Raw genomic sequence first — 21,915 nt, forward strand, 5'->3', positions numbered from 1 at the left:
GATGTAGAAATATGCCTTATTTCTTGTCTGGCTGTCTTTTATTGTTAAGAGTCTTGAAGAAAATGTTAAACAAAATCTCTGAATTACAATGAAAATTACCAACTTTTGCAACAAAACCAAACAAAGTAAGATTTTTCAATTCAGACAAGCATAGATATCCCTATTTTATAATTATTGAGAATTGTTCTTAGAGACCAACACCTACAAATAATTCACTGTTTTGTTAAATGACCACGCACTATGAATATATTTCACGTTTCATTTCCTACTACAATAACAATTTCCCATCCTCTTCATTTCTTTCTTATTTAACATGGATGATTAATACAGATGCATTTGTGTAATGAATACAATACCTGAGCTTCTGGTGAGAGCTGTTTTTCTCTTTCCTGCAAGGACATTTTACAGTAAGATTGTAATGCCAAGTAGTTCTTCCGCTTCCATTTTCTGTCTAACCTGTCCGCATGCTGTTTACAATAAGCAAAAAAAGGGTCAGCTATATCCTGTTTCAGAGAAAACAAAGAGGAAGGAACGAAAATAAAGTAAGACATACAATGCCAAAAGGCTCCGAACAGCACAAACTTTCTGGCAATCAGTTCACATGTTCAAATAGACATGTTTTTAAAAACAACTAATACATATGTTTCTAAATCAGGTTTGTCATATTGATGTAATTTACCACATAAAGTGTTTTTTCCATTGTATTCATCGTGTGACCCTACTGTTTAATCTCTGTACTATTTTCTCATTCCCAGAAAAACCACCTGAAGAAATTGTTAAGTACAAATCCCTTTAACATGTATTGCTAACTTCCTGTTGCTTCACTCTGTCTTTTGCATTGTATCCTAGAAGGGATTAACAATTCTGAGTAATACAAAAGGCAATATATTTGGTTTTCTCAAACGATCTTCCAAATGTTTTTGGTGGCTATATCCCCATGGGATTTATCATCTCTCAGATGATTTTTTTTTTTTCCCCCTGTTTTTCATTCTTCACCCCATCAGATCTGCACATTATCATGGCTGTAAGTTTATTGCAACTTTTAGCACTCGCAAACCTTCCAAGCAGACTACAAATATCTGAGCCATGAGGAGATATGGTTTGAAAATTATATTTCATTGCCAGTATATTTTCAAAACTGTAAAAACATCATCATAAATCTGTAAGACTAAGAAGAAAAACCTAAAGCAGTCTTGCTTCATAAAGTATTAATAATATTGATAAATAATTTGTGTATCAAATTTTCCTTTACTACACCTGTAAAACATAGACCAACAGAATCTACACAGGCTTTCCTTACAAACATATTTTATTTTGATTTAGGTTTTCAAAGTGTATGACAACTTCCAAAAATTAGATTGCATGCACCCTAAAATTTAGATTTAGTACCCTAAAATTAGATTGTGAGGCCTTGATTAAAAATATTACGGTTACAGAAAACATATAACAAAATTTTAAGGTGGAAAGGCAAGTAAATGCACATGCCTAGAAAAAATTCACCCAGAGTGTTTGAAGAATCAACATTACACATAATTTATTAGCGACAAAACCAATGAGGTACTTGTGCTATCTTCCTATTTATCAGTCTCACAGAAGAAAGTATTTTGTGATTTCTTTAAGAACCACTTAGTGGTCCGCTGTTTCCAGAAACTAAAGTGTCAACATCAATAATGCAAATAATGCTTGTTCACGTGTTACCTGTGGTACTTCCTAAAGCAGTAAGAAGTTAAATTGTGCAGCTATGAACAGGACAGGCTTAATCCAAATGATACATATCAGGATGAAATTCAGCAACCTAAAAGTACTTATACCGTAAAAATGAATTTGGAAGAAGGGGCTTCAAATCTAAATTGCTTTAATCATATTACAGGGAGAAAGCTGGTAAGAACAGATATTAAAAAGTTATCAATAGGTTATGAATGTTTGCTTTTCATTCTGATTCCTAAGATTAAATGTTACCACAAAGAAAGTCATATACCTGTATTGCAATTTGAAGAAAATACTGGAAAACATGCATGAAGAAATCGCATTAGAAATGTAGTTAATTTCTCAAGACAGTCCTATTTGGTATGAAAGAGACATTGTTATACTACATGAACAGCTGGGTAAGTATGTCAACCTAGGTGAAGTTCAAGAATTAGAGTTACAATTCACATCTGTATTGACTGACAGTCTATTAAGACAACTTCTGTGTTAACCTCCTCTATCCCTTTTTTCCAGGCCATTTCAAAAGGTGCTCAGAGTTGGGCAATTTGGTTAACAAAAACACCTCCCTGGACAGTCCTTTTACTTGGCCTACAACTTGCTATCAATTTACAAAAACTTTGCTCAGGGTTAGCGAGCAAAAAAGGCACAATTTCAGGTCATCTTCACAAGCTTTTGATACAACTCTTTTTTAATTCTATCCTTTCCACAGCTACCTCTTCTGCTGCTGCTTCTGAGAGGAGGCCTTCTTTCTGAGCGCAGGTCACATGAAAATAAGCTCTGCACATCCCAGCATCACAACTGATGCATACACCAGTTCTGGCAAAACGAGGATCTTCGCAAAAACTGCATTCCTTTATAAAGAAGAGTGGAAAATGCCACAGTAAATATTTCAGGTGCATTTTGCCTAATATTCAATAATTTACATCTTACATATAAAAACCAAACAGGTAGGCTTACTCCTGTATGGTACAGAAACCAAGTATGCTGCTGACAGTTGACACTACTTAAAACTTCACCCCTTTCCAACCCTCACTATTGATTCCTTTTTCAACAAGCACTGGATAAGTGCTTAAACAACCTAAACAGTACGTTGGATGAATTTTTATATGAGCTTCCATGTCTTGTATTTCCCTTGAGAGCAACAACTAAATACCACCCAAGCAATTAACGCACAATTAATTATATAAGTATGGTATCATAAAACAAGGTAACTGCTCAGCAAATGTTCAATTGTTCAACAAGTTCAGAGGACAAACAACAAAAGAGCAGTGCTCTGGATGACTGAAAACCATATATAATTACATAGATGTCCTTTGACAAGCAATGACTGAGGAGTAAGTGTGTGACAGCGCAGAAATACTCAAGAATCATAAATATCAGTAAAGAAGGTTATGATTCACTTAATTACTGCACTATAACTTCAGCTGCATGCATTCTAGGCACAGCCATTTGCAACGCAGCAAACTGACATTCCCTAATGTGACCTGGGAAAAAAACCTGAACTTATTTTTCAGCCAGATAATTCCTCAGTCTGTTTCACCACAAATTCATACCAAACAGCTGTGCCAGCAAACTAGAGTGATGAGCACATAAGCAGGAGCAAGCAAATGGGGACATGGGCTGCTTAAACAGTGCTGCTATCCAGTGCATAAAGATGATCTAAAATTATACAGGCATGCATTTCTTAATATCTCACACACTGGATACAGAGCAAAGCTGTATAACACCTACAGAAAATATCTCTACGTGGAAAGTTAAACAACAGAAAGAAATGGCAAAGAAACTCAGTGACTGAAGAATCTCAAAACAGTGCGTACATTACAGTAGAAGGACACCCTTTAGCTGTGTATGTAACAGCAGCACGTAACAGGTAAGAAATGAAGTGAAAAAGATTAAGCTGGTTTTTCAGGGGGGAAATTTAGCTAAGTAAGCTCTGACTTCCACATCTGATACAGCAGTGTTTATTTACAACTCTGCGAGGATAATGAGTCCTCACATCTGTAGAGTTTGTTTTCACCTTACTCAACAGTAAGAAAATACACCCAAATTCTTAGCCCCGCTCCTATACATCACTCATGTTAATAAAAAAATAAAATGCATTATTCATTGCAACAACAGTTTGTAGGGTTTGGGGAGCTCACTCTAACTTTTTTTATACAAACATTTCTAAACAATGCTAAATGCCTCAGCAGGCCCATGCTGAACAGGCTGCTGATACAGGAATGTTATACACGGGCAATCCAAAGTGTTTTAATCTATTTTATACATTATATGTATTTTTAAAAATTTACTATATATTGTCATTTAGTATTCAACTTGACAAATTGATATTCCAGAAAATGAAACTGAGTATGCACAAATGAAGCATTAGAGCAGCAGGAGTACAACCACCTTCCCTCATATTAGCCTGATAGATATGGCTTATCCCCGCTGTCTCCACTAGCTATAGAAACAGTATTTAGCAAATTACTGAGTGCTGTCCTCTGCCCATTGCAATGGTTTTCTGTATGGTTTGTGCATGATCACTTCTGATCTGGACTGAAAACATTTACGTGCAAAACCATTTTAATTTCAGAGCCATTTTTCTGTTCAAGTTGAGGGCCCCATGTTGTTGTGTATTTTTTTAAATACTGCTTTGCAAGAACCTTCTTGTATGCATTCTAGGTTATAATTATATAGACCCTAAAGTAATTCCTACTGAATGTACATCTGTCATTTTCTTAATCAACCTAACCCTCCATTTCTCCATTTCGCATCCCATAAATCCTCTTCACTTTCCACTCACGTTTTGGCAATCTGCCACTAACTGACTTTAGAAGAAAGTAATTAGCACCTGCGTAAAAAATAAGGAAAATTAGGGGGAAAACAGTGACAGAAATTATGGAGAACAGTGGTAAGGAAAATAGAAAGAGGGAGAGAAGAGCAATGGTGTAACAACTATGTACAAATTTCATCTCATTTTTAGTCCTGAACCTCACTGCAATTGTTACAAAGAAGAAAAATAAAGTTGGGAAGATGAATGTTATTCTATTATATGCAAAAATGTAAAAAAAAGCTACTCGTTGGCAGTATGTCTCTTAGAACTTACCTTGGCACCATACTTCGAGTAATTCATTTCTGTAAGCGTTACTGGCCGCAGTTTGTCAATATCTCCAAATGCCACTCCTGGAACATAGAGGGCACAAACAATATGGACCCACCTAAAACAGCAGATAAAATTAGGTTACTGTTATCAACATTTTGATCCTGTATTATACTTACCATTTCCAGATTTCAAAATGCCTCATAAATGTTACAGATGCTGGAAGAAATGTGTTTGAATACAGCTCACACACTGACCCAGAGAGTAAGGCTTTACAAAGCCACTGGGATTGCTCTGCCTGACTGGATCAAGGGTTGGGCTACCATCACCTTTCTGTTCTGATGGCTCTCACGTGGGGCTCCAGATTGTCTTTCATGCAACGTGAAACGTCTATGAAGATTTTGATATTATAAAGCTAAAGCAGACAGATACTTCCATGATGGGGCAAGGGGTGGGAAGGGGAAAAACAAAATTACGCAGGTAGTCACAGCAACACTGAGCTCTAGGCTTGTAGCTATGAAGTACCTACAACACCGCATCAGTCAGACTTTGCATTGTTACAGTTACAACTGTTACTGTCACCAAAACTAACCAGTTTTAAGCAACACTGACAGGAGCTGCATTCTGTTATAAACACACCTGAGTTGTATTACAGAAATGCCTACCTAAAACTCAGATAAACAGACTGTTACTTAGCTGTACTCCACTGGCCATAAACAAACAGGAGGGTAATAGGTCTAATCTTCAGCCCTGAGGGGCATAAAATGAGGCAGCGTGAATCTGGACCTCAGTGTCTAGTAATTAAATACAACATAATGGTAAAGGCTTCAGCCTCAAGCCTGTCTTTGACAGACATAACCATCTCCTGAAACTCTCAATTACCAAAAGACAGCCTTGCAGCAGAAGGCACATTTTCTTCTTCCTACATAACGAACACTTTTTAAGAGATCCAACTCTCATTGTCACAAACCATGTTAGTGACAAACCCAAAATCTGTTCTACACAGCATGCATGACTCAAATCAACTGAGACAAACTACTCCAAAAAACAAAGTCTTCCTCCCCAAAATAATCTGTTTTATCAAAATTCCAGAAACTATTTCCTACACCTTGCTAAGTCACTAGGTAGGGGCAACCTGTCATAGACAGAAGGTCAAGATTGCTACTTTATGGTAAAACATTCAACTGAAGAGGTGTGTAGCTACCGTGTAGCTACCGCTTTGAACGCAGGAGCTTCCCAGATTACTTTGGATGCAATCAAACTGAAAGCTTCCCAGATTACTTTGGATGCAATCAAACTGAAATATCCTGTGTTTGACCCTTAGCAAGTACGTTAATTCAGCACTTTATGACATTCCCAATCATTATTGTTTAACAGTAAATATATCTCTAGTGAAGACTAGAACTTCAGTTCTGTTCTAACAGAATCATATAATCTACTCCCTGTATTCAAGAAGACTCATGATGATGCCAAAAACACTTCTTCTCTTGGCTCTTTCATTACCCCTGTACTGTAATTCTCCAATCTCCTTAAAGGCCAGGGTTTCAGCACAGACCTGTTACCACCCACTTAAATTTGCATCTATGCTGCTGTGTTCTTTTCCAATTTTCTACCACTGTTTAGCCTATCTTTTCTCTCTCCTCTTTGTTTTGTGTGTCAACTAAAAACATTCAGTTGTGACCAGAGCAATAAGATCCTGGTTTTAGCTGCACTTAAAGAGCATGTTTATTAAGCTGTTACTAACTGGCCATCTACACAAAAGAAATACTGAAGCTGATGGTTATACTAGCCAGGAGCTACACGTAACCCCGATTTCCAACATTTCCCAAATCAGCACATTTCTCATCAGTGGTCTTTAGACCTACAATACTGAAATTTATCACATTAAGCATTAATATGTTTCATGTTAATTATATATGACTCATACGTCCAAACAGAAATTCCAAAAAAGCAAGATATGAAAGGTTCAGTAGCAAGCTCAAAAATACATATACATTCAAGTCTTTACAAAAGAAAATAATGATCTTGCAATGTACAAAATTGGTGGACTGTTTATTTAGCATTTTCCCCAGAAACAGTCCATGATAATGACTGGATAACAGAAAAGTCCCAGTAACAGTAAGAAATCACTTAGAAGCCATTAACTCTCTTCACTCTGTAAGAAATTTCTTAGTAAATCTAATAACTCACAACACTGACTGATCCATAGTGTCATATCTGACAAGACTCTTTTCACCTGTGCATTTGATAACACATTTTTACCCTATCACTAAATTGCTCAGGTTTGAGATGCTAAGTGGTAAATTTCCTTTAAAACATGAAAACTTAAAACAATAAGAATAACATATATCACAAATATACACACTTACATGCAACAACTGTATTGCTTTGTCTTTACAGATTTTACTAGGATTCTCCACATCCACAAAATAGTTTGGTCACAGCACTGTAACTACTGGAAGACTCAAAGAAAATTTTAAGTTTAAAGGTGAGTTACAACCCTGAGTTTAAATAACATGGTACAAATATGGCAGCTACAAGCTGAGATACTCAAGTGTTCTGCTAAACTCTTGCTGTTCAGAGAGGGAGCAAAGCTCATCACTGGTTTTAATACAGTATAAACACTCTAGCATGCAAGCACAACCCTCTAACAATACAATGTTGCATGCAAAAAATAAGATTCTTCTGATTGGTATATGAAAAGTGCATCTTCTGTCTGAGTCCCCACAAAAGCAATAGAGGCACAAGATATTTGTGTGAGGGAGCAATGGAACACCTGGTACCATCTCTGCTCTTCCACACTGCATCCAGAACTGGCAATAGTTTGGCCTAAATGACCACCACACCCTTATGAAATAATCTTCTATAAAAAAGCATATGTGTGTGCATAAATGTATAGTTTGGTAAATACTATGCATTTACTAAAATAAATACCTCATTTAAATGAGCATGTTCTACTCGTTTTCAAAAGGAATCAAAATACTTTTTTTTAAAAGCAAAATACCACACAGAGAACGAGATCTGTAACACTGAGATAAACAGAATTCTTGTTTGTCTGAATTCTGTGGATCTTCTTTTCTATTCTCTTTCATTGATTTAAGATGTGTTATACAGAATAAATGTGTATAAACAGAAGTTACATATCTCCACAATTACTATTCTTGACAAAAATCCAAGGTATCTGGTCGGAGATTTTTGATAGTTAGTTTTAATACAACCTCCTAAATGTATCCTCCAAAGTTCAATATAAAGATACACATCTTCTACAAGCAGCTGCTTCTCAATTTAATTTGCACAGTTTTTTCATGCTCCACTGGTGTATTAAATGCTGCTGCACTCTGTAGGAGTTTATCTATGATAAACCCAACAGCTGGCTGCTTGCTTCATACTGACCTTCTCAAAATGTTTTAGTACATGTCACCCAAGTATTACAGTATTACAGATTTAAACTGCCATTTCAGTGTGATTGGCACACGAGTGCCTCATTTCTTTAACCACCTATATGCGAACTCAGACCTGAACCTTTATTAAAAAACATACGTAAGTCAGTCAAGTTCACAGCTGAAGCAATTTCAGCGGCTTTTAATACCAGTTCTAAATATTTTCCTACTCATTTGTTTAGCTGCACATGTTTTAGAAGACTGTAATTAAGACAAATTGGGTAATCAAAGAATAATAATCTTCCTTGTTACTTCAGCATCCATTTAGCTTGGAGCAATGATGACAGATGTTGATTAGGGAGGAAGAAGAATTCCATATGGAAACAACAACAGAATTCATATTCTTGGATAATAGCATTTTGAGAAATAAAATTTCATAAATTCACATTCATGCTTGTAAAACTGAGGGGTTAATGTGAAAAGGCTTCTGCTAAGAAATTAAGCACCTTATTATTCTAATGATTCACCTTTCACATAGGAACACAGAAATTACTCCAATTTGACTATGAAGAAAAACTGAATAGGTTTGCTTTGTGTAATTTCCAGCAACGACGTATATGATGAATTTATTTTAAAAAGGTGGTAAGGAGATAGAGATCAGTGGTAAGTCAAAGGATAATGTTATTCAGTAGTCTCTCTCTGCTAGTATTTCAAGAAAAGAACTGAATTGGGTTGCAGTTTACCAAGTACAACGAAAACACAATGGACATTGCCTGCCCGGAGACCTTACCCTTAGCCCGTAGAGACCCATTACCTTGGAGAATTCTAGTTAGTAAAGAAATGATAGAAAGTAAGAGAGCACAGGAATTTTCACATGGTAGTATCTGTTTTATCTAGTACATAAGCTCAATTCATCTAGGAGAATAAATCTGTACTTATTCACAATAGCTGTATTCCATTATCTAGCCGGTCAAAATACAGCAATGATGATGATAAATTATTGTGTTAACGCCCACAATCAGCAAAGCATGCATGTGCTTCTGCAGAGAAAACCCTTGTCACAGACAGAACACTTCCACATTAACCAAAAGCATACCACCATACCAAGCAAGAAGAAATTTAGGCAATTTTTAAAATGCTGACTGTAGTTTCTATTACGGTTATATGGAAAATTACATATACACTGCTTAAACTGCCTTACAGAACACAGGAATTAGAAGGTTGAAATAAAATTTGCCAGGTGATACTGATTCTCACATTTCCTAACTGTTAGACAATTGACTTTAGTCTTTAAAACTATTTTTTCTATATAGCAGCATTATTATTAAAATAGAAAACAGAACTGAAAAGTATCATTTGTTTAACTGTGGAACAGCTTTATAAGGGAGATGCAGATGCTGTTGAACCTAAGACAGACTAAAAACTGAGGATCTTACCCCCAGACGTATTTAAAAAGAAGCACAACGGCTTCTATGGGGTGAAAATTATTCGCTACAAATCCTGACTCACTTGCGTAACTTTTATTTCTTTTATGAACAGCACAGTATGTTCTCCTACTTTCACTGTTTCCCCTTTATAAGACGCATGTGGAACACATGAAGGGAAAAAAACTATTTCTTTTACATGCTGTACACATATCTTTAAAATATATCTCAGCTACAAATTGAGAAGTTGAACTCAATGTATATTCTGTGGAGAAAGGCAGATGCCTCCAAAGGTTATTTCTAGCATCTGCATCCAATGGTCAGTGTTATGAATACCCTCATTATCTCTTTATTCCCAACACAAACTCAAATTGTTTTTGCTATCAGGAAAAAATACAAACTAAGGGAGACATGCAAGGGCATGTATAATTTAATCCAGAAAACGTGAATCAACTTATGACATTTTAATACCATATTCACTTTTCTGAAAAAACAGACATCACAGTATGTTAAAAAAAGCTTTCCAAAACATCATCCTGAGCTCTGCTGAGCTTTCAGTGATGGCAGGACCAGATCATTACAGTATTAGCAACAGTAAAGTCTGTGTAAGACCAGAAAGTAAAAACAAAAAAAAATTTACAGTGAACACCGAAGAACTGGAATGAAAAGGGGGCGGGGGGGGGGGGGGGAAGACAGATATAGATATGCTTATGTAGACAAGACAGCTATATCACTTAAGTGATAGCATATACAAACACTTCCTAACACAGACGGTAAGATTAAACTTTTACTGCATTTAAACTCACTTCCTGGCTTTTGTGCAAGTCTAACTAGGGATCTCTTCACAGTGAGTAGAAAAAAAACCATAAAGACCACTACAAACCAGTGGGTGAAGAAAGAGCGAGGACACAGTTATATTTTGCGATTTGCTAGTACAAAACATGTTGTTCTACAATCTATAGCTAAGCGTAAATAGCAATGTGTCTATGAATTCGTATTAAAAAACACAAAAGGTTTTACAGTTATAAATATTGACATTTCTAAATTTTAAAGTATTTGTACTAATATTTAGTACAATATGTTTATATGGTATAATATTAATATTTTACTATTAAAAAGTTAACTAAATTAAATAATAGTTGTATTATTTATTTAAATAATATAAATTAACAGGATTCTTTCCAAATCATCCATCGTCATCAGTAAGATATGCCTGCAGACTTTTATATTCCTATATCTCAAACAGATATATTCAAACAGGATTAAGAAAGCTTCTCTTTCCCCTCAGCAGCCTTACCAACTAATTATTGCCTTCCCATTGATTCATGATCAATGAAAACCTTATGACAGGCCCAGCATCTGAAAGCTTTGTATATTACCACACACCTGTAATTTATAGAAAAAGAACTTAATTGTCAAGTTCAAAAAAAAAAAAAAACCCAACCAAAACGAAACCAACGCACACTACCAACCACCCACCAAAAAAACAGTAACACCAGCCATAAATTGGACATCAGTGATAATCCTCCTCTCTCCGTTACCGTTAATATCCTTATTTTCTAACTGTGACAGAAATGGAAAATACCACATGAAAATTAATCTGCTTCTTCTCAAATTAGACCTGAACTCCATCCTAAAAAGCCCATCTCTGGCTGGAAATTATCAGAAATAAAGCATATTCTCAAACATCAAGAATATAATTTTCATCATTCAAAATAATCATAATATACTAGGTCTGTCTGAATACCTTCAGCACAACTTCATAATAATTTTGTTACTTTTTTCCATTACCTGACATTAGCGACACCCAGTCCTTAGCTCTCCTAAAAAGAAATAGGGAGTTCTCCTCCCACTTCCACCATACTTTAAAGTCAGTAGACTCGAGCAGTCTGTTACAAGGTTGCAGTGGCATTACCCTGCATGAAGCAGAATACTACAAAAGGATAAAGTCTACATTTCCTTCCTTGAAATGGAGCACATTGATTTTCCCAGTGGCCACCTATTCTCCCAATCCAATATGACAAGTAGTCTGGAAGGTGTTTTCTCCCTCTGCTGCAGACTTCATCATTCTTTTTTGTGGCATTATTAACTCACTGCAACATCCAAGCTTGAACAAACCTAAAACAACTACACCATTTTTCTCTAAGTGTCTGATCCCCATGTCCTTGCTGTCAATAGTTCAAGCCATCGGTTAAGTGAGAGAAGTCTTTCATGCCATTAACCTTACAGTTACCTGAATACTGAGCAAGAGTTTATGGGATATTAATTTCCTCAACACAGGAAACCTTTTTGTTTAAATGTAAACTGCATCTCTGATAAAAAAGACTCCCATCACCTTCACTAGTATTTTTTTTGTCAAAAAATGCATCACACAAGTATTTCAAGGGAATAAAGGTCTTCTAGTATATCCAGTAAGACATCTATATACATATAACGATACATGGTGACTTCATACTGAAGAAGAGGATTTATCAGTCCCTGAAGTAAATAGTGATCTTTATTTCACCTAGGTACATCTTTTGCTCATAGGTCCATCAATCTTCATGCTCCAATTCAGCTTTAGATAACATCTTCCTAATATTATAATGGGCATAAATACTAACCAAAGAGCATTCAACTCAAAAGTGAGGTGAGAGAAAGAGGTTATCAACAACAAAGTTTAATTTATGACAGTCTTCTATAGGAACAGACTAGGGCAAAACTCAGTCTGTTAAATGTAAGATGACATCAAATTCAAAACACCTCTTGTTCAGTCTTACCTGCCTGCATCAGTCTCCTTGAAGATCCCATCCTGGTTAGGACACAGTTCACAACTAGGTGTGACACCACATTTGCATGCATCACAAAACCAAGGTTCTGTGGAATTTTCTGAAGCTGAGCTCATGATAGAGTCGCTCTCTCCATCAACACCATAGCAACCTACACACACAAAAAAATGGAAGAGCAACATAAGAAAGATAATTGTAGAAGTAGACAGCTGTTAGTTATGATTTCAGCAGGAAAGACACATGTGTACATTCAGAGGAATGATACTGAGAGTCCCAAGAAAGCTTCCATTATTTTTTCAAAAATTATATTTAGTGCAAAATTTACATTTTAAAGAATTTCTAATTCTAAGAAGTTATCTATTTTATTTGACTGTCTTAGATTACTAGTGAAAAACAAGAAGAAAAAAGGCTGTTTTACTATATCCTTGGTGTTCTTCCAGGCTATCCATTAAGAAGGAAAGAAAAGAAGACTTAAAGCAACCAACTAAGACTGAGGAAAAACTCCAATCAATTTTTATCAAATAAAGAAATATATTTCAAGTTAAATGCAACAAGCTAAGGAATTTGTGAGCATCTGCAGGCTTATCTTGGATATTCTTCTTCATCCTTCTCCCTACTCTGAAAATGAACATTATTCGGGGGCATGGGGGGGTGCCTTTGTGGGTGTTTTTACAGGTTGATTATGCAGTCAACAAATATGCACTCCGCTTTTCCACTTTGCATTCAGCATCCAAATCAACTAAAAGAGAATACACACATGAAATAAAAAATACTATTTGCATACTTTAGGGGGTGTAGGACTCAGCTTAAAAGACCTCCTATAACTTCAGAACCAAAGTATAGTTTGCAGAGCACAGATTGACAGTTTTGAAACACCACATTGGTGATTGATGAAGTATATTAGGGTTTTTTTAAGCATTCTCATTTTTACCTGGTTTTAAATTATGGCTAGACTCAATCATTCAGTTTCTCCATTCTTCTTTGGTATATCCACTGTATTCTTTATGATTAAGGTGTCTATGCATGCTTAATCACCACAAATTTAGGAAAACAGTACTTTTAAAGTGATTTAGAAACTTGTTATTTAAATTTTGCAAGTGACAAAAAGGAAAATCTTAAAGCTCACCACAAAACTATAACTCTGCATATTCCACATTTTGAACGTTCATCTATTTTTCAATATGAGAAAAATATGATTTCATTGTCAACACTTAAAACACAGTAGAGACTTTACTAAAAGATTAAATTCAGCTATTTGTCAAATACAGTGATCAAGTCAACATCTGTGCTTGCAGAACGGTTAAATTATTGTATTCTGCAATTAAATAACATGATTTGTTACTTTGGTTCATTACCCACTGACTGAAATAAAATAGCAACAATGCTCTAACACCCCTTGTGACAGAAACAGAGGTCTGCATAATAGACTAAAACTACGTTCAGGAAATAAGCAGTAACACCATAGGAACCATTCAAGAAATATAGTCTTCCATTACAGAATAAGGCTCATCAATAAGAATTAAAATAAGAAGCCCGAATGTTTCTTTTCATTATAAAAGTATTCCAGAATCAAAGGACAAGTAATGTGCAGAAGTGCATTCACAGGTTTCATTAGGTGTATAGAAAAGATCATACAGCTCACAGACAAGGTAACTCCATTTTCTTTATAAAGTGGTATCAGCTTTAAGTAGTATTCCAGAAACTCATTTTTTAAATTCTAATAACACAATCTTGAATGCATGCCAGTAAAGCTACTTTTAAGCAATTACATTAATGTACAAACACACAGCCCACTGATATCAGAGCTGATGAATAATTAAGTTTTTTATAATTCCTCCAGACTTCTTAACATGTTAACATCTTCCTAAATGGACTTATTAAAAATTACCTAACACTGTAGAAGCAGTAATACTGTCATCAATCCATATGTCAAAATAAAATTGGTTTCTTTCAAACACTGATGTTTCTCCACCAATTGAAAGTAACTAGATTTGCTTTTCTAATCTAAATGTGATCAGTGTGCTAAGATTAGAATGATGACTTCCCCAAACTGTCTCACCTTCATTCTGAAACAGTTGCCTTATTGCAGTTATCGGTCATTTATACCTGATTATTTTTTTAGCCTTCTTCCTAGAAAATGACACATGCTGTAATTATTTCCACCCTTATATGTGTTGACATCAAACATTGTTTCTATAACAATGCAAATCTAGGTTTTTTTTCAAGTAGATAAAAAAGATTGTCTGGATTTTTAACCCACAGTTTTTGTCCCAATTTGTACATAAGTCTTAGTGACACCCTTAAAGGGTTTAAGATCTATAACAGACAAGGAGACATTTACTCTTTTCCCTAACCGCCATATAGCAAAAGCTAAACACCATACCATTACAACCGGCAAAAGAGGTGGTCGTTAGCTGGAGAAAATAGACTAGATTACCATTAATCATTGCTGATAAATACATTGAAACAATCTTGTCCACAACAGAGCTGAAGAGAAGGAAATCCAGCCCATAAAACTGCTGTTGACTTGGTGTACACTGCCAAATAAAGCTACAGAATCAAAGCTGTAATACAAAGCCTTGTTTGCTATGAAGTCATGTAAAGAACAAAAAGGCTGCACTTAGTGGTAGCTTCTTATACCCACATATATCAGATCATTACCGTTAACCACAGGGGGAAAAAAACTTCAGTGCAGGGTTTCAGAGAAGGCACTTTGTAATTGTTCTTAACTGAGTAGTGGCATGGACCAATTTCAGTATGCTCCAAAACGAGCCTGAATTCTACTAACAAGTCTGGTGGGTTTACCTTCTAGGAGGAGTTAGAACTAATGTAAGTAAGTAGTGAAACAAAACTCAGCTTTATGAAAAATACTTTTAAATAGGTAATTAGGTAATGCACCATAAATAATTTCTACTCAAGTCTTGGTATCCAGTAACTGAGGTTTAAATTTCATCTAATAATACTTATCAAAATGAAGAGCTGAGTCCCAAAATTAATTAAAAACCACTTGTTAAACTGTATTTTTTTGTTAAGGATAGACAAGTACTTTAACCCAGAATTTTTTCTTATGTTTGTGTCCTATCTTATTTTCTTTCCCCTCTTTGCCCTGTTGAGAAAAAAAGGGGAAGGGGGGGGGGGGGAAGTAATAGAGCAACTTGGTGGGTACCTGGCATTTAGCCAAGGTCAAACCACCACAGTTTGCTACAGTCATTTGCTGCCTTTGGGTTGTTAAGTGATAACAGAAACCAAAGGAGAGATCAGATTTAATCAATGTAATATCCATACAGACAATATAAATCTGTTGAACAGCTGTATACATGAAATGTCTGTAAAGCTACAAAATATGACAAATCTTGCATGTGGTTTTGACACCAAAAATCAGTATGTATATGAAGAGAATTAAATTCCTTTAAAAAAAAAAAAAAAAGCAGTGAAAGTTCCTTGCAGGCCAAAAAAATATATAGTGAAGCAAAAAATTACTAGTAGCTCAACTTTTAAATAATAAAACTTACATGATTCAAAACCGGCAAAATATCTCAGAACAAAAAATAATTAATGACAAAATATATTTGTCCTGATTTAAAGAGTGACAGATAACACAATGATGATGTCATTTGACATTAAGATGCCAGATGTGTACAGGAGCAGATGTAATGGTTTCTTTTCAAATGTACAAGGAAGAGAAAACCACTTTATTTCACTTCAAGTGAGATATGAAGGCAAAAGCAGTTTCAGATCAAAACCCTTTTGTAGAAATACATCAATTTTGCTAAAACTTTGAATTCCAGTCCAAGGAAGTGTATTTGGAACAATGAAAAGCTAAGATCTTTATAGCATTCACCCAGGATGTGAAAGAGTCTGAAGTCTTTGCCCAGTTCAAACCAGAGCAAGGATATTAATCTATTCTTCCAAAACCAGTGCTCTGATCACATGTGGTAGTTAATCCAGAATAAATACCTCAGTCTCTACAGTGAGTTGCTCCATTTCTATATATAAACATTACAGTATTCATTGTACTAGATATTTGCTAATTCTGCAGCCTAACTACAGCAGGTCAAAATTGTTCCAACATATTTAGAAACAAAAAAACTTAAATACCTTACAGTTTTTCAAGAAACGGAAATCTACTTTCTGATTATTAACTAGCAACCATAATGAAAACCCTGGCAGAGCTGAGGAATGCTGCTCACCTAGTAAGCATCTGTAGTGTCAAAATTAAAAAAATAAATTCTCTAAATTTCTCAATATACTGCTTTTATTTCTTCTTTTGTTATCACAAATTGCAATGCTAACTGCCAACGGAAAAACTAATTTGGTCAGATTAACATCATGTTTTTAAACAACAGAATGCTACACATCTTTGTCAAAATTTAGACTTGTGGATAAACAGATTATCAAATAGATTCAAGCAAGCCGATGCAATTAATTAACATCAATGAAAAAGATGAACTTGCAGATCTAGACCACATTTTCAGTGGCTTTCACTTTCCAGTTTCAAGTAATTTTATAATAGTCATGCTAAGGGATTCATATTTCCCTTAAGTTGAAACTGGAGGAAAAAAAAAAAAAGTGTTTTCTACTGCATGGCTATAATTGAATTTTTATATATTAAATCAGACCTACAGTACAAAATGCATGTGATAAAAAAATCTAAATGCACTTTTGTCCAAATCTGTCTGAAAAGTTAGAATACATAGATCAAGAGTTCAGAGTTTTTAAAAGCAGCTATATTTTTGTATTTTTACTACAGTAATATTCTTTTATCTGTAACAGACTATTACCTCTTTAAATATATCACTTTAGGATCCTTAAAACTGCTGAGTACAACATAGGTTCAACTTACTACTTTCTGCCTTCTTTTTCTATGCTGAAGGAATTATTTTGGTTCTATTAACAACAATTTTAAAAAGCATTAATTTTATGACTCTTTGAAATGTATAAACATGCAGATACAAAGCTGCTGCTTGATAAATCATTCCATTCGAGTAAGCTGATGACCAAGCAAAAGTTGTCCAATCCAGCTTTCCTGTATGAATTGTTGGGAATTGCTGGTGTTGGAACAGAAAGCAATGCAATGGCTTAATACAAGTAAATCTCCTGAGCAACCTCTTTAGGTTCTTTCTAAAAGCACCACACTTGTGTAGATGGTGTGACTACTTAAGGATTGACAGGACAACAGAGGAAAAGATACACAACTTGTAAACATGTTTGGCTTCAGTTATTATGACTGCACCTGTGACCTATTCAGCATTAAATCAACCACCCCACCCCTTTGACTGGAAAATACTTTGAAGAAAATAAAACAACTTTTAAATACCGCTCAAAATGCATGCTGTCTTTCCTTAATGTTCATAAAAATTCTGAATTTTGGATCTTCAGAATACCCCTGAGATCCCCTTTCCAACTAAAGTTCATTAAATCCTTATGTCTGTATATTCTTAATTACCGTATCACAGCTCTATGTCTGCCACCTCCTTGAATACTTCTTACACTAAACGATAAAACTGGTTCCATATAATATTAACCTAGGAATTTAAACACATGAAAGCCAAGAAGTTAAAACTCTCACAACATTTACTGTTTCACAAGCAGCATCTATATATTATGACTACAGCCAAGTCATCTATTGAATGTATGTCATTTTGTACAAAAACTTTTTTATTCCCTGATTTTAAAGTCATTGTACTCTGTCAATAGCTTATTTTTTATGTGATTGTCATTAAAGTGAAGTTGCAAACACTTTAAAATGCTACCATTAAAACAATTGTTCTGAAATTTATACCACTGAGGGAAATGGGAAGAGAGATCTAATTCTTGCCTTGGCTGCATCTGTTCCTCCATTTCTCTGGGAGGGTAATTTTTTGCCAGTCAAACAGAACATCTGCATACGCTAACTACATCTAACTATACTCTGAAACATGATCTTATTAGAAAGATCATAAAAACAAGAACTTTAAGGTAAACTGTAGATTTGCAAAATTAAATGCTTTGAGATCACAGTATTCAAAACATGTTATTCAATCCTTAATTGGACCAACAATTTAGAATAAAGACATTAATCAATTCACGCATCATAAATTCAGAACAGTATTTTTATTTAGTAAATGAGTACTAAAGTACATGATCTCGCAAAAAGAATTTTTATACCAGACAGCAGCAGACAAGGGTAAGCAACAAAACTGAAATGCAAAAATGTTTTACTACACTGTAAAGCATATGGCAACTACACTATAGCTTTGAGCAAGAGAAATTTTATTCCCTGTGATGCACATCACAGTAAAGTAAGAAACAAAAAGAGGGGATGGAAGAGGAACAGCTGGAAAAAATGTAGAGCTTCTCTCACTTAATTCACAGCAACTAACCCAAGGCAATAGCTGGCAAGTGTACTACCTACAGTTATGGCACATGCTATGATACGCACCAGACATTTTCTTCAGACATGCTGCAATCAGTACATCAGAAAAACCTGACACCACAGTTGGGGGTGTCCTGCTATTACAAGATCTTACCACAAAAACATTTATCCAAAATGACAGATTAGTGCCTAAAGAAGATTTTTATAGAAAGAAATGAGAATTATCTCCACACAGAAGTAAACACTCCAAAAAGCAACTATACTACTACAAATTCAGTAAGATTTTTTTTTCCTATCAACGTTCACATTTTTTCCTTCTTCTATTTGCAAAAAGCTTGATATGTGAAATGAGAACAATTTTTTAACTGATGGACTTATTAACTAATTACAGGCTGTTAGACATAAAAGATGAATGCAAAGTATAAGAGTGGGTATTAAATTAGCATCACATGTATGCTACCTACAGAGTTGTAGAGGTAGTTACTGATTTCTGTCATTTTGAACCAGTAATTTGCCTCACAAAGTTTATAGATTTTTGGAAATATGTCTGCAGAGCAAAGATAGCTTTTGGAAAAGTTATGCAGGCCATGCAGGTGATATGAACATCACACAACAAACAGTTGCACTGGACAGGAAACTGAATTTCTACCAATATCAAAACTTGTCAGTAAGGCAAGTGTTTATTAAGGGTCCACAACTCTAGGTCTGAATCAGAATGCCCCTCTAACTCTGGGCCATGTTGCTGTGTTCCACATGAGTGCTGGCAGAGTTGTTCCCAGATGAGTTATCATCCCTGTTTTCTCATGGAAAACCTCACATAATAGTTGATTGAGCAAACTGAAAGGAATACAAATCATGACTGCACCAGGTACTCAAAAGGAAAAGGCACTAGTACCAAGTACCCAGGTGCACAAGTAATGGAGCAGTATGCACAGCAATAGAAAAAACTTACTGAAGCAAGGGAGAATGGAGATCTAGACCCTCCCTGACTTAAAACGCAAGGCAGCATTAGCTTAGCCTCTGAAAGAGGGTACAAATTCTTGCCAACAACTATGCTGCCATGCAGCCACTTAGGGATCGCAACTGGAAGGCCCACCTTCACGTGAAGGGGCCACACTATCGCATGGGACCTGCCCTTTGACTAGTAGCACAAGTAGAGCAAGAGGCCCCCTGCCAGGGAAGGAAGGGAGCCCTGGTGTCCAGAAGACACAGGCTCGACTCAAGGGCAGCATTTTCATGGCTAGTGAATAACTTCATATTAAATACAAAGGCAGCCACCACAGAAAAATCTTTTCCAGACACCTGAAAGGTTCTGTGCTAGACAGACTTCAGCAGAGCACAAGGCACAAGCCAAGAGTATAAGACCCCTCCCTGAGAAGTAAAAAAGTTTCTGTAATAGTCAACAAGGAGAGAGAAAATGAGGTCTTCAAGGAAAGATCAACCAAATCAGCAATATCGTCAGTAGGGTGTGAAAGGAGTGCACTTCCTTTCAAATAAGTATCTACAGTGCTATAGAAAAGTAGAGAAAACATACAATTTATAATACAACTTGAAATTGCATGCAAAAACTATGAAGAAAAACCCTGCAGTATTCCAGCAGCTTTGTTTGGGCATTTCAGGGTAACAGGCATCTTGGCTTTGAGATCCTAGGGAAAAGAGAACTGCTAAGTATCAAAATCAGTTCGCAGGAAATGGGCGTATTATCCTTCCCAACTGCAGGCAAACACAGGTAAACATCACTGCATTGTTTTCTATCCAATTCTTAAATAGGAGCCTCATAAATTTGTTACTGTGCTAGAAATGTCATTTTCTGAAAAACTTGGAAGCTCAAATATTAGAGCGAATTTCAGGACACAGCAGAGCATCTGCAGCCACAACAATCTACCTACTAAAGGAAACCTGCAAAAATAAGAACAAATTCTTGGATTCCAATGTGCTTACAAAACAAACTCGCTCTTTACCAGAACACATTTTTCAAACTATGAAGCAGATGTGTGTAAGAGTACACAGGACTTCTTATAATACAGCCTATGTAACATGATCTGGGCACACAGTTATGAGGTACAGATTAAAGCCAATGATATTAACAGTAAACCTTGATCGTAGTAACATTTAAAAAATAATCCTCAAGGTTGCAAGCAATGTTTATATGATTAGACAATAATTGTTTCTTCAAATACTTCTCAATTTATTTTTGGAAATCATCTGAGTTGAATAATTAAGCCAACAGAACAAAAAGTAATTGTTGCACTGCATTTTGGTTTTGACTGGAACTTCTTTATGATAATCTGTGTCTTCATTTATTACTCCTGAATTCAGAATGAGTCAGTGACCACTGCACAGGAGTGCAGAAATCTCCAGGTTATTGAACCTATGTATCACTGAATTAAAATAAAACTTAAGAGGTTCCAAATACTTTTTTGATTTGCTGCAATTATTTAAACAAATTACTGAAAAAAGCTCCAAATTAAAATAGTACCTGGTCTTATTATAAAATATCAAAGTACAGAAAAAAATACACCAAAAAAAAAATGTTCATTTCTACTTAAAACTATATTTATGTATTTACAAGTTGATATACATATCTAGCAGTGAAACGTACACATAAAAGGTCAGGTAAACTTCCAAATTGCATTTACCATTGATTTGAAGTTCAGCTTGTTGCTGTTGGGGAAATTTACATTTTTATCACAGTCAACAATTACTATACAGTTTATTTTTGTTCTCCAAGACTTCACCTATTCAAACACATCTTCACAACTGCATTACACACACTTTTAACTATTTATTATTAAAATGAATTGTAAAGAACTAAACATTCAACCATAAGTGTGAAAAATTAACCAGCACCCATAGTTGATTAGCTTACGAAGACTGCAGAGTTTATCAGAACAAACTAGCAATTTAAATATTCTGAATTAATCTATTTTACTTTGTTGCAATAACAAAAGAAACATATACACATTGTACTCTTTATATCACTGGGACTATAGAGAATCTTTGCCTATAACACTTTAAAAAGAATAACAGCAGCAATTACTTTTAGACAGATTTAGAACTACTAAACTTCAAGTGACTTTTGAACTATGGAACTATTTTTCTGTGGAGGAAAGCCAGCTATAATCTTACCTTTTGCAGGGAAAAAGGTTTAGTAAACTAAAAATGAGGAAGTGGTCTTTTGGGAATTTTTAAGGCACTC

The 21,915-nt window shown here is 35.2% G+C and overlaps 1 protein-coding gene across 1 annotated transcript in view; it reads right to left on the reverse strand.

Annotated features, from left to right (window-relative positions):
- PHF14 (PHD finger protein 14) overlaps nt 1-21,915 on the reverse strand; it is a 173,149-nt gene that overhangs the window by 132,761 nt on the left and 18,473 nt on the right. The window contains 4 exon segments of the mRNA XM_074863630.1: nt 357-503; nt 2,421-2,558; nt 4,796-4,907; nt 12,353-12,512. Coding sequence (XP_074719731.1) covers nt 357-503; nt 2,421-2,558; nt 4,796-4,907; nt 12,353-12,512 — 557 coding nt within the window.

This window comes from Strix uralensis, chromosome 1, assembly GCF_047716275.1.
Source record: "Strix uralensis isolate ZFMK-TIS-50842 chromosome 1, bStrUra1, whole genome shotgun sequence".
Taxonomy (NCBI): domain Eukaryota; kingdom Metazoa; phylum Chordata; class Aves; order Strigiformes; family Strigidae; genus Strix; species Strix uralensis.